The following is a 13,253-nucleotide window of genomic DNA, read 5'->3' as shown; positions in this document are numbered from 1 at the left end:
CAAGGAAAGCATGAGACACCATCATGTTTCTGCAATAGCACACTTGAAGTCTTGTGCTAGATATTAGCCCCATGGAGGACTTCAACCATTATTCAGGGCAGAAGGGAATTACAGAGCTGTAGTTAGAGCTAGTTAATAAAGTGATCAACGGTGACCAGTCTACAAGGAAAGCTATTGACAAGACTTGTCTGGGGATTTTCAGTAAGTTCTGCTCTGGGGATTCTCAGTAAACAGGAGTGTTTTAATGAGACTTTCCATTAAGTTCAAGCTGGGAAATGACAATTTTAAAAGGAGACACAAGTTAGATGCATTAAACTGTGGAACTAGGTCAAAGTTTTCTAATGAGGGAAAGAAAGATTTTATTCATTTAAAGTAGCCAAAAAAAGATGTGCAATTTCCCCAAAAGGATGGCTCATCACCAAAGGAGATAATGGGCAGATGTATTTTATTTAATTAGCTAAATTTGAATGTTACAATTCATGTACTGTATTTTGCTTAGTGTATGTGATGTAGTTACTCCATTAAAAATATGAAATATTTTAATGAACAAGAGACAATAATAATCATTTAAAAGTAAGAATAACTAGACGAGATGGTTGGGAATTTTTCAATGAAACTGTTTTCACAGGAAAATGCCAAGTACAGAAATGCTAATGAAAGGGTTGGTTTCAACAAATTTCTCGACTTGAAAAATATTTTGACAAAATTGTTTAGTAACTGTCAATGTTTTGCGTCAACAGTTTTTAAATGAAAAATTGCAGATTTCCTGTTAAGAATCACTATTTCTTTGGAAATTTAAGCTAATTATGGCCAAGAAAGATAAGATTTTAAAATGGTCAAAACTGAAACAAAACATTTTGAAATTATCAAAACAAAACCAAATTGACCTGAACCATTTTTTTTATTTGGATTGTCAGCTTGCAAAAATGTTTGAGATTTTGATTTTGTCCTAATTTGGGACAGAATTTATTTTTCAAAAACTTGAAGATGTTTGTGAGACAGGACAGCCCTTTTCTGCCCAGTTCTAATAACTAACCCCATTTCATGCAGATCTATCAAATGTTTTGTGTACAATCCTTTTATTTATTATTGTTACGTTAGTGCTTGGAGTCCCCAGCTGAGATGGTGGTCCCACTGTGCTGTACAAACACATAGTAAGAGATTATCTCTGTTACAAAGACCTTACAATCTAAATAGAAAGATCACACTAAGAGTGGGAGGGGAAACTGAGTCACAGAGCGGTTAAAAGACTTGCTCAAAGTCACACAGCAGGTCAGAGGCAGATTTGGGAATAAAACCCTGGTTTCTCGGCTCCCATCCCCGGCTTTATCCATTAGACTGCATTCCATTTCCACATATTTGTGGTTTTCAGTCAATAGACAAGGTTTGAGTTGGGGATGTTGTAGGTAGATCTCTCAAATGAATTCAAATAGGGATGTTGCCTACTGTTTCTCCCTTGTTCTTTGTGCTCTGTTAGAGCCCAGCTCTAGCTGCTATCCCATTTATGCAGTTCCTTCTTCCATTGCCATGGCTGCTCAGTTCTGCGGAGGGCGTGAAAGTCTTTGAAATGGATGTATCTCCATGGCACAGCCTGTCTGAGTAACCAACAGGAAGGGAAGCCAGCTCTCATTTGTTGCAATTAATTAGATAGAATTAAGTAAAGATTTAAACAAATTAATGATTCCCCTTTCCCCCCGAATGCTCATTATTTTGACTAGGCAGCTGGGTAATCCCCAGTTTCTAAAGCTGCCACACCAAACAGAGAACTGAGTGGCTGCCTCTGCAGCAGCCCTATGAAGAGAAAACTCTGCCAGTGTCACAATTCAGGGCTGAGTTCAAAGAGCTGAAGAGCACCAGAGGATAAACAGGGAGAGCCTGATTCTGCTCCCAATTATGCTGGTATAAATACAGAGGGAGTCCAGTGAAATTACTCCAGATTTACACCATTGTAGCTAAGCAGCATTTGGCCCTATATCCAGGGTGAAAGGGGCCTTAAGAGAATCTCTTCAGCAAAAAAAGAAAAAAAAATCCAAACCAAAAAACTGCCAGTACCTGAAGCCTCTCACAGGAGAGAGCTCAAAAAGCCATGAAAATACCCAGGCTTAGACAATGTCTAGGCTGAGAGCAATTCCTATGCCATGAGATGGAGAAGATCAGCATTTCCATTAGACTTCACTGGAAATATTACAGTGGGAAGTTTTTCTCGATGAAAATCCTGCTTTGTTGAAAGTAAAATGTTTTGTGGAAACATGTTTGGTTTGAAGAAAGTTTATTTCTACATAAAAATGGAAAGAAGGCATTTCAATAACAATTTTACATTTTGAAATGATGCTGTTTCAATTGTTTTTTATATAAGATAATATAAAATTTGTAAATAGTTGAAATAACAAAATGTTTCAGTTTTTATCCAAAGTCAACATTTTGATCTGCACAGGATGATCCCCTCCTCTCTCCCCCCCACCCCCCATTTCTTTTTGCAAGAATTTTCACATTTTGTTCCTTTTTGGAATTGATTTTTTTTAAAATCATGGAATTCCCCAGAAAACTAAAAATCCAGTTCATGTCCAGCTGTAATTGCAGTCATATTGATATAAGGAGTGATGTGATGGATTCTCTGACACTGGCAATTTTTAAATCAAAATTGGATGTTTTTCTAAAAGATCTGCTCTAATTCACAAAGGAATTATTTGGGGGAAGTTCCGTGGCCAGTGTTAAGCAGGAAGTCAGACTAGATGATTACAATGGTCCCACTGCAGCTCTGTTCCAGTGTTCTCCATACCACCATCCCTGGGCCTAGCACAGTGGCTGGTGCATAGAGTGAGCAGAGGCTGCCTGGTGAGGTCACACTCTCACACCCATTTCTGTGTGACAATAATGAGTGGTTTCAGAGTAGCAGCCGTGTTAGTCTGTATCCGCAAAAAGAAAAGAAGTACTTGTGGCACCTTAGAGACTAACAAATTTATTTGAGCATAAGCTTTCGTGAGCTACAGCTCACAAGTGAGCTGTAGCTCACGAAAGCTTATGCTCAAATAAATTTGTTAATCTCTAAGGTGCCACAAGTACTCCTTTTCTTTTTAATAATGAGTGGGTTCTGAGTTTATGGAGAGCTTTGCAATGAGACCTCCACCAATAAGGTCCCCCTGGAACTCAGGATCAGGTGCTACAACAGAACTCATCCAGAGCAACAGAGCCTGATGGCACGTGCAACCACTTCTTAAAGCACTTTAAGGCATAATATTAATTTCTCAGGTCTCCCACAGTCATGGCTACTCAGAGCAGCCCCACCATGTTTGTAGCTGTTGCAGGTAGGGTTGCCAATTTTGGTTGGATGTATTTCCTGAAAGTCTTTTTACATGACATAATGTTTAATTAAAGATTAATTTTTAACTCCTGGAAACTCCAGGGCAATCCTGGATGCTTGGCAACCATAGTTGCAGATCACTTTGTTCACTGGATAACCTTTCTGTAGGACAGTCCCATTTGATCCTCCCCATGTTTTTAGTATTAATCACCTTTGATCCTTTTAGTTAATTGGATACAGCCCTATTAATTAGTCCAAATATCCCTTTGCCTCTCAGGATGGTAGCTATTGTGAAGGGAGGGGAAGAGAATATCTGTAGGGATTTATTGGCTCTTGAGAACTAACATAATATGCTTACTGGATTTAATCTGAGCCAAATGATTTCACCTCTCCAAAAGGGAGATTAGTTACTGAGTCAAGGAAATCTCTTACACTATTTGTCCGGAGAGCTGCTGATGAGTTAGTTACATTTCAGAATGTTTATCTGATCATATCTGACCAGAACTGATAGTACCACTGCTGAAAATGAAGCTGGTTAAATGTTTAACACAATAATATGTTTCCATGCAAATTAAGAATATATCTACATTTATCTATCTATATTTGTACAAAGCCTAAAATAAGGTCCAGCTTTACCAAGGTATTTGGGCACCTAAAGTTCCAGATAGGAGCCTAGTGGGATTTTCAAAAGCACCTAAGCAGTTGAGATACCTAATTCCTATTGAGTTTCCTGACATTCAATGTGAGTTAGGTTCTTTTGTAATCCTATCTGCCTCTTTAGATCCCTTTATAAATCTGGCCCTGTCCTTACTATTAGCAATGGCCAAACCTAAGAAGAGTCATAGAATCATGTCAACAAGAAACTCAGTAGTTCACTGGTACATTTTCTAGTGTTTTCCCCACTCTAGTTTTAAATGTCACAAATGATGAGGTTTCTAAAAGCAGTGTAGTCAAGAGTAAACTTGGGTAAACTGAGTTTACCCACTTCTCATTTGTGGAATATGGAATTTAGTTAAGGTAAGTTTACCACTTTTTTGTTTTGTTTTGTTTTGTTTTACAACTACACCACTGGTTTCTACTATTTCACTTTGGGAGACTGTTCTACATCCTATTTACCCTTGACTTTCAGGAAGATTGTCCTGATAATCAGACAGCATATTGCATTTTAATAATTTCTTCCCATTGCTCCAAGTTATATATAAATCATTATACATATATACAGCTCTTCAAATACCTCCTGCAAGATGCTGTACCTTGTTAACTCTCATGGAAGCCAGTGAATTTTAGTACAAGATGTGTGGCTAAATCTGTTGTTCTGCTTTGAAAATCTCTACTAGGATCTCTCCCTACCTATCAAAAACAAGGGTGCGCTTCTTGATTAAAGAAATATGCTCCCCATGTCAGGTAGGATTATCACTAGCTAAATAAATGGTGTAATACATTTCTTCATTCTTGATTGACCGTTCTGTTTTCCTATAACATTACACTCTGTGGTGATTGGACTTCTCCCCAACATCTGTATCAATTTTTATATCTTAAAGTTCTCCAAATGGCCTCCTTTTTCGTTCCCATGCATTAAGCCTCATTTCAAAATGGGACAGATGCCTGATAACAATTTGCATTACAGATTAGGACAAAAAGCAATAAAACAATTTTTGTGGCTCTACCAAAATTCTCTCAGCACAGTATTTCAGTCAGTTATGGAGCCTTTCTTTATTATCTTGTATTGGTGTCCTCTAATCTGACAGAAGCAGATGTCAGTGTATTTTGTTTATTATTTTTAGACTAAAACCCTTGTTGCTTTTGCCTTATAATGCAGATTAAATCTCAGAGGTTTGTATTAAGAGGGTTTAATTGGCTCAATTACTGGGCAGAAGGAATAGTAGGAGTAGAAAGTAATTTGCCAGATCCCTTTCTATCAGATCCAAGTATTATATACTGTACTACATTCACTTTCATCCCCGGAGGATGGGGGAGAAAGAAAAAAGCACAATCTGTTCTTTTTAAGCTTCTTAACAGTGACTAGTACTGATCCAGCTGAAGCTGAGCTAGCAGGTCGTTATAGTTATAACATAGGTGGTAATGCACATGCCTTATATTGAACCAAACTGTAAATCAGAGACAGGGCTAAGTCATTAGCAGATGATGTAATACATGATTTATTTATACATGTTGAGACATATGGAAGCAGATTTTCAAAAGAGCTCAGCTTTCATTTATTCACATTAAAAAGGAGCCAGATGTTCAAAAGTCCCCAGCAGTCACTTCTGGCCACATTTTCAAGAGATCAGCACCCAATGAAAATCTGGCCCACATTCTAGTGCAGAGTCAGCTACAATATAGATTCATAGTTTTCAAGTGCTCTAATGAAGAGACTGAGTGGGGACAGAGTTTGAATGTAAACCACCAGTTTCTCATTACAGATTCATCTCTAGGTGTGGTTGTATGAGTCTTAGGCCTTGTCTACAAAGAGTAACTCAAATTGATGTAGCTTAGATCTACTTACCGCGGGGTCCACACTACGCAACATCGACGGGAGACGGTCTCCCATCGACTCCCCTGACTCTTCTCAACCAGGTGGAGTACAGAAGTCAACAGGAGAGTGATCGGCGGTCAATTTAGCAGGTCTTGTGAAGACCTGCTAATTGAACACCGATGCATCGATCACCACAGCATCGATCCTCCGGTAAGTGTAGACAAGCCTTACATACTTAAATTGTGCAACAAAGTAACAGTAAATTGACTTCTCCCTTCTATTTCTTACTTGGGACAAGTTTTGATCATTGTTAATGATTGGCTAAGAATTGTGTACACCTTCTAACCCTGCCTCCCCCACCCCAGCCCACTAGTTTGTGGCACCCATCTATTTACATCTTATCTTTTTAATGTGTAAGCTCTTTGGAGAAGGAATTATCATTTTTGTATGTTTTGGACAGAGCCTATGTGCTAGGGGAGATAGGCCCCACGCTAGTAGGAAGGCAGTTAATGAGGGCCTGTGGACATGGTTGGCCCCACCCTGCTTTACCTACAACAGTTTTCAGGAGTGAAGAGGGGACTTAAATGGAAGAGGCCCAGCTCAGTTAGGGGCTGACCAGGAAAGCAGAGCAGAGCTCTGTTTCTTCCTCTGTGAGGGAAGCCTTCATCCAGCCAAGAACCGAAGACAGCTTGCTAGCTGGGTGAGCCTCCTGGTGGATGGGATGACTGGTCCCAGGAAGACCGATAAAAAGGGACTGGCTACACAGAGACGAGCCCTGAGTAGAAGGGCAGGGTCCTGCTGATGAATCCTTGGGTGACCCTGGTTTGAAGTTCACAATTTTCCTTTCATTTTGGACTCTGATGCCTCAGAAGGGGTGGGACTTAAGTCTGTCATAGGCAGAGGGCTTAAGGCATTATGGCGCCAGATCCATGAAGGGTGGCATCCAACTGACAGGGACCAGCAACTGGGGAATTCACACTTTGAGGGGCCACAAGGGAGCGCCACCTAGGCTACCCACTTGCAGCTTAGTACAATGGGGCCAACCTGGTTGTGGCCCTTATATTACTACCACAACATAGATACCACATTTCAGTTGTTTAAAACAATTTCAATGGATAATATCAATATTATCAATGTTTAATTTTAAGCATTTTTAAAACTTTTAACAATTTCAATTTTCATAGTTGCACAGGATTCTGGGTTTTAAGCATTTCTTTTATTTTCAGTAACTTAAATTTTCACAGTTGTGGGAGGAACAGTAAGCGGGGTCAGACAATAATTATTTAATGACAGTAGATGCTGAGATTCAAACAGTTAAAGCTTTCTAACCATTAAAGCACACACCAACATCACATGCCAAAATATACAAAGTAAATTATCCTTAAATCAAACTCTAATAAGTTTTCAAGCAGCATTTTCTTACTTTGTCTATCTGTAAATTTTGATTATTATTGATGGAAATATTTTTCATTAGTTTAGGTGTTTAGGGTGAAATCAACATTTACTGACACTTGCCAATAAAAATCTAATCCTTCCAAGCCTACACATAGATCAGTAAAATATGGTTTCTTTGAGAAAACTTACCAAGCGTCTCTCCTTCCATGAACTCCCCAAACTCCAGCTCCTTTCCCCTTGCAGGAAATGTGTGGCAGAAATTCTTGATGAAAACTTCACATAGCCTCCCACAACATTTTCTGCCTTCCCTGGTTTTTCTGTTCCTGGAGGGGAAACATGGCTTTAAGGAAATTCAGACTAATTTGTTTTTGTGATATAAGGGAATCTAAGAGCAATGATTAGTTTTCCACCAAAGTGTGTTCATTACCACTACAGTATAGCTAAAATTAAATATACATACCTCATCAAAAGTATTCCACAACAGAGGAATTTTCTATTAATAATTAATAAAGTAGTTTAATCAGCAATGATTATGACAAGTGGATTTGTACAAGAACCTTGATGCAAAACTGCATTATGTTTTTGTTGAATCTCCCTCAAGCTCATACCACACAGCTAGAGTTTTCTCAACTCGGAAACTCAGTCACTTTCAGAGTTAGAATATCAGGATGTTTTTCTTCCGAATGCTGAAAATCTGCATAATTTGGTAAGTGGCCTCATTATTTTGAAGCACTTTCTTTCATTTTATATGAGGCACCACTTACTGTATGGTGTAACAAAATTACAGGGACTTGAAATATTACATGACCAGTACATTTGTGACATAATAATGTGCCATGATTAACGATAGTGGAAAACACAGTTACCCAGCTATGTGGTTTTGTTACAGAGGGTCCAAAGAATATAACCCTCTGGTCTCCTGGAGCAAATGAACCCTCTTAGGAAAATAGGGCCCCACATTTAGGGTGTGATGTTACCATATGTAACCACAATGGTACTTCCATGGAAGATAATCCCCGAAGGTGTGATTGTTATGTACATATTACATTAGGCGTAAAATCCCCTTTGGGACGCTGGGTGTACAATGAGTTAACCATTTTACAGAATGTAACCCTACAGGTGATATGGATGCCAAGTTGGAAGAATCCAAATTTAAAGTGGCTACAGCCTGGAGCCAAGAATATTCCCTGACGAGCAAATGTCTGGGAGCCATTGTGGGAGCAGGTGCAGCCAGCACTTTTTAATGTGTCCTTTCACTCTATTACATGGGTGGTAAACCACAAGGAATGGTGGGTGGACCAAATTGTAGTATGTACATAAAAGGATTGAAACAACAATTCAATGCGTGGGTGAGGGGACACTCCTGGAATCGTCGTCGGAAAAGGGGATTGTGGGCAGCTGGGAACACTATACTGGGTACATGGAATCTGGGGGACGAGTGGGTAACCAAACAATTAGTAAGCCAAAATGTGAAATTTCAACAACAAATTAATGAATTAATGGCACAGCAACTATCAGCAGTTGCCACAGGGTGGAGGACAGCAGTAGAGGTAAACTTGCAGTTAACTCATTGGGCAGGGGACCTGGTGACATGGGTAGAGGAGGGCTTCAGAAGACTAACATGGGGAGAAGTGTGCGTAGGTATTCAAAATGCTCAGTTAATAATGTTAATGGATATTATGAGAGATGCTTGGTCAGAACAATGGCCTTCAGTATTAAATCGGGAGGCTAGCCCATATTTATCCACAATTGCAAAAACATACCCATCTACCTTGAAAATAACATCTCCAACCTGTGGGGACAGTTCTTGTGTAATTGTTACTATGATACCATGGGAAGGAAATGCAAATAAGGTGGTTCCCTTGAACCCTATGGGAGTAAGTAGGGAAGGGGGAGCACGTTGGGAGCCATTAGGGAATAGGTGGGGGGGGGGGTGGAATGGGGTAAAATGGACTGTCATCACATTAAGCAGTTGTATATCCAGAGGAGGAATATGGATGTGCCCCTCTCCTATGACTATGGAGGAGCAGGATCAATGGCCTATTGCAAAGGGGGTGCATTTAGGGGTAATGTATATGGGGTACGGTGTATTCTGTTGGGAATGTATGCAATCCTGCAATATAACACTAGGAGGCAAAATCCTTCCAGTGTATGACAAAATTATGAACTTCTATACACTGCCACCTGGACTAAGGTGCACCAATGGATCAGTGGACTTAATCATTGTAAACAATCGAACCAGCACCTACTACCCCATACTGTACCAAGTAGTTGAATTGGTTTGGACAATACCAAATTTCACTGTGGATATTCTATGGACACACAATATGGACAAAAGTACACAAAAATTACAAGAGCAACTTGCTGAAAGCGCCAACAGTTGGACACACTTACAATACACACTACAGGATGGCGTTGACAAAATTTTAACCTTATCAAAGGAGGAGAAGCACTGTTTTTGGTGGTGGCCAGGATGTTGGACCATACTGCAGTGGTCAGGACTCTCGGTGTTGCTGTGGATTATCATAGCAGCTGGTGTATTGTTAACTATATGTGTGTTACATTGCATATGGAAACGATCAAGGGGGGCACAACCCCCTAGAGAACAGCCACTAATTATAACCTATAAGTAATGTAGTAAGCCCCCCCCCCACGTGTACTAGACATCCCGGACCCAACCTTCTCGGGCCCACTATACTGGGAAGTCTGGAACACTAATTGGAATAGGTGTAGTATGCCCGTATGAGAGAAGGTGCAGGGCATGCTACTACACAAGGGGCAGTGGGACAGATGGAGCATCGACACCTTCCACCTTGATGCCTGGCCCTATCAGGAAATGTGTCGCCATATGTCCTATGCTTTTCCAGGGATACCTGGGCAGGAGGATCCCAAAAGAAAAAGAAAAAAAAGGGGTGGAGTGTTAGGATATAGATATTCAGGGCTGTCTATAAAGGCCTGTACTTTAAGAATTTAGGTGTATTCTTATCACTTGGCTAGTTAGAGGTATAAAAGAAAGAATCAAAATCACTGTCTGCCAGTGTAAGGTCCTTCTCTTACTGTGACAGTCTGAGGCCCTGTTCTTAGGCTAAGGCCTTTGGCTAAGCGACAGAGGCAACCATAAGCTGGGAAGCGACCGGTCACATCCTCACATTCCAAAGTAGTCACATTGAAAGAAGGTGCTATTGGGCTGTAGGAATACAATCCTGTCCTGATAGTGCCTATCACCTCCATAGAATCATAGAATCATAGAATATCAGGGTTGGAAGGGACCCCAGAAGGTCATCTAGTCCAACCCCCTGCTCAAAGCAGGACCAATTCCCAGTTAAATCATCCCAGCCAGGGCTTTGTCAAGCCTGACCTTAAAAACCTCTAAGGAAGGAGATTCTACCACCTCCCTAGGTAATGCATTCCAGTGTTTCACCACCCTCTTAGTGAAAAAGTTTTTCCTAATATCCAATCTAAACCTCCCCCACTGCAACTTGAAAGGTGGTAAAAAGAAAATATGTATATTTTTTCAAACCAACTTGATGTTTCATTTTGGGTCAGTAAGCCATTAATTTGTGTAGGCCTGAAGTGCTGCAGGACCTCATTGTAGTTTGAGTACCTAATATCTCCATTTAGTCTGTCGGCTGGGTTCCCTGGCTAGACTACATTTCCCATGATTTACTGCAGTCTCAGCCTCTGGATGAACTGATGCATTGCCTCACGTGAGCCACATGACCATGGTACATCATGGGAGATATATTCTGGCTCAAGAGCCAGGCTCATAGATTAAAATGGGTCATGAGACATGCAAGCTACAGGTCCATGAGACACCACAGCAGCTTAGAGGAAAACAAACTGACATTGAACTAAGCCAAAATGAAACATTTTAACATTCCAAAATCAAACAGTTTTTGAACTTTCTGTTTTGTGAGAATTGATCATATTTTGATTGTTCTTCCAGATTTGAATCGGGCAGAACTTCTGATTTTGGACCAGTTTTAATCCTAATATGGGAGGGAGGGTAGTTTTGTGGTTAAAACTCTAGACTGTAAACCAGAAGGTCTAGGTTGAAATCCTGGCTCTGCCACAAACTGACAGTATGACCTTTCACACACAAGTCACTTAATCTCTCTATGCCTCATTTCTCTTTGTGTAAAATACTTCCTTTCTCTTACCCTTTGTCTGTGCTGTCTATTTAGAGTGAATGGTCTTCAAGCTGGAGCCAGTCTCTTATTATGTTTATTTATGGTGCCTATCATAATAGGCCTCAAGAGTCTACCATAATACAAATGATGTTTATTTCATAGATGTATTAGCTGAGTTGGAGAGGGCTGGAAATGACTTGCCCAAAGTCGTAAAGCTACACAGTGGCAGAGCTAGAAGTAAAACTTATGAGTCCAAATTCCCAGATCCAGCTCTAACCACTCAATGCAATATCTTTCCATTGTCACTGTTTTAGTATGTTCCTGTATTATGTTGATATTCTGTAAAGTTTGCACCTGGTTAGAGTTTCTTTCCCTGAGGCACTAACACAGATGAGTTGGGGATCAGTTCCCAGCAGCGGTCTCACTTTCCTGGTCTCTCACTGTCTTCTTCTTATTTGTATTGTGGTGGTGCCTCATAGCTCCAGTCATGGACCTGTATGCCATTGTGCTAGGTGCCATATGAACGGATAACAAAGAGATGGTCCCAGCTCCACAGCGCTTGCTATCAAAGACAAGGAGCAACAGGTGAATACAGGCAGAGAGACAAGGAAACAATGAGACAATATTGGTCTGCTTGTTAGGCCTCAGTCTCAGGACACCAATGCCCAAATCATGGTCAAGTTTAGCAAAGGAATGTTTTAAGGAAGGATTTGAAAGAGATAATGGGGGGGGGGGGGGGTTGTGAATGTTTACAAGGAGCTTCTCCTGTGCGTGAGGGGCAGCATGCGAGAAAGCATGAAAGCTCTTTTATTCTGGTTTGGATTTACATTTCTACTTGAATAAAAAAACAAAAACAAAACCTAGGATTTTAGCTTACCATGACCTCTGTGTCTTCAGTTTTACCACCTTTTCTCTAGAGATGCGCAGAAAAGGACCTTTCCTCAGAGGATTACTTTTGCCACGCATACATTATTAGCATGTTTAAAATACTGGTATGCTTCAGATTGTGTTATTTACAAAGTCACATTTTTGCTAATTAACATTTTTAACATTCAGAATATTTTAAAGCAGGAAGAAAACAAACAAACAATTAGTTCTGAACAATTATTTTTACCTTTTAAAAACTGCCAAAAACCTCAAAGCAACTGAGCTAATTCAGTCAATTTAGCAGACTTTGAAGGGTTAGGTTAGTTCTGTGATTTATAAACATTTTGTTGTAAGCATTGTGTTCTCTCTCTTTTTTTAAAAAAAGAATATTTCTTAATGGTACCTTGTTAGCATCAGTAATGTAAACACCAATAAAATACCAATGCATTTAACCTGATTTGTTTATTTCCTAATATGGAAAACCTTCTTGAAATTTTAATCTATTAATTTACAGTTTGTGGGTTTCTTTTATTTCCATGTAGGAAACTATGGTGAGAGTGGAATGGAAGCCTTCAAAGATATGTCGGGCAAGGAGGGGATCTGCATTGCCCATTCCTACAAGATCTATAGCAATGCTGGCGAACATAGTTTTGACAAGCTGTTGAAAAAGCTAAGGAGCCACCTGCCCAAGGCAAGAGTGGTTGCTTGCTTCTGTGAGGGCATGACTGTGAGAGGGCTGCTAATGGCCATGAGGCGCTTGGGTCTGGCTGGAGAGTTTTTGCTGCTAGGCAGGTGAGTAACCCTGTATAATTATAGGTGTTCACTGATATGCATAGTACAACTGGGTCATGTGCACAAACACACACACACATAAGTTATGTACTGTGCGTGTGTGTTTCCTGAAGTTCAGGATATCATTTTAGCAGAATCTTTGTCATCTATGATATAGATACCAGAGAGGCTTGTGTGTATACATTACACTGTACACAGTGTCCCTGTTTGGAAGGTATTGCTGCATAATACAGTTTTTCAGAGAATGGCTGTAATATATAGATAATTATTTCTGATTTATGTTATCCTTGTT

At 40.0% G+C, this 13,253-nt stretch overlaps 1 protein-coding gene across 5 annotated transcripts in view; it reads left to right on the top strand.

The window, feature by feature from the left end:
• GRM5 (glutamate metabotropic receptor 5) overlaps positions 1-13,253 on the top strand; it is a 326,806-nt gene that overhangs the window by 132,428 nt on the left and 181,125 nt on the right. For all 5 annotated transcript variants that reach the window (XM_048841860.2, XM_048841852.2, XM_048841883.2 and 2 more), the window contains one exon: positions 12,712-12,961. In XM_048841860.2, the coding sequence (XP_048697817.2) occupies positions 12,712-12,961 (250 nt within the window). The remainder of the gene's footprint in view (positions 1-12,711; positions 12,962-13,253) is intronic.

The sequence above is a fragment of the Caretta caretta genome, chromosome 1 (genome assembly GCF_965140235.1).
Source record: "Caretta caretta isolate rCarCar2 chromosome 1, rCarCar1.hap1, whole genome shotgun sequence".
In the NCBI taxonomy this organism is placed as follows: domain Eukaryota; kingdom Metazoa; phylum Chordata; order Testudines; family Cheloniidae; genus Caretta; species Caretta caretta.
This window is presented reverse-complemented; position numbering and strand designations above follow the sequence as displayed.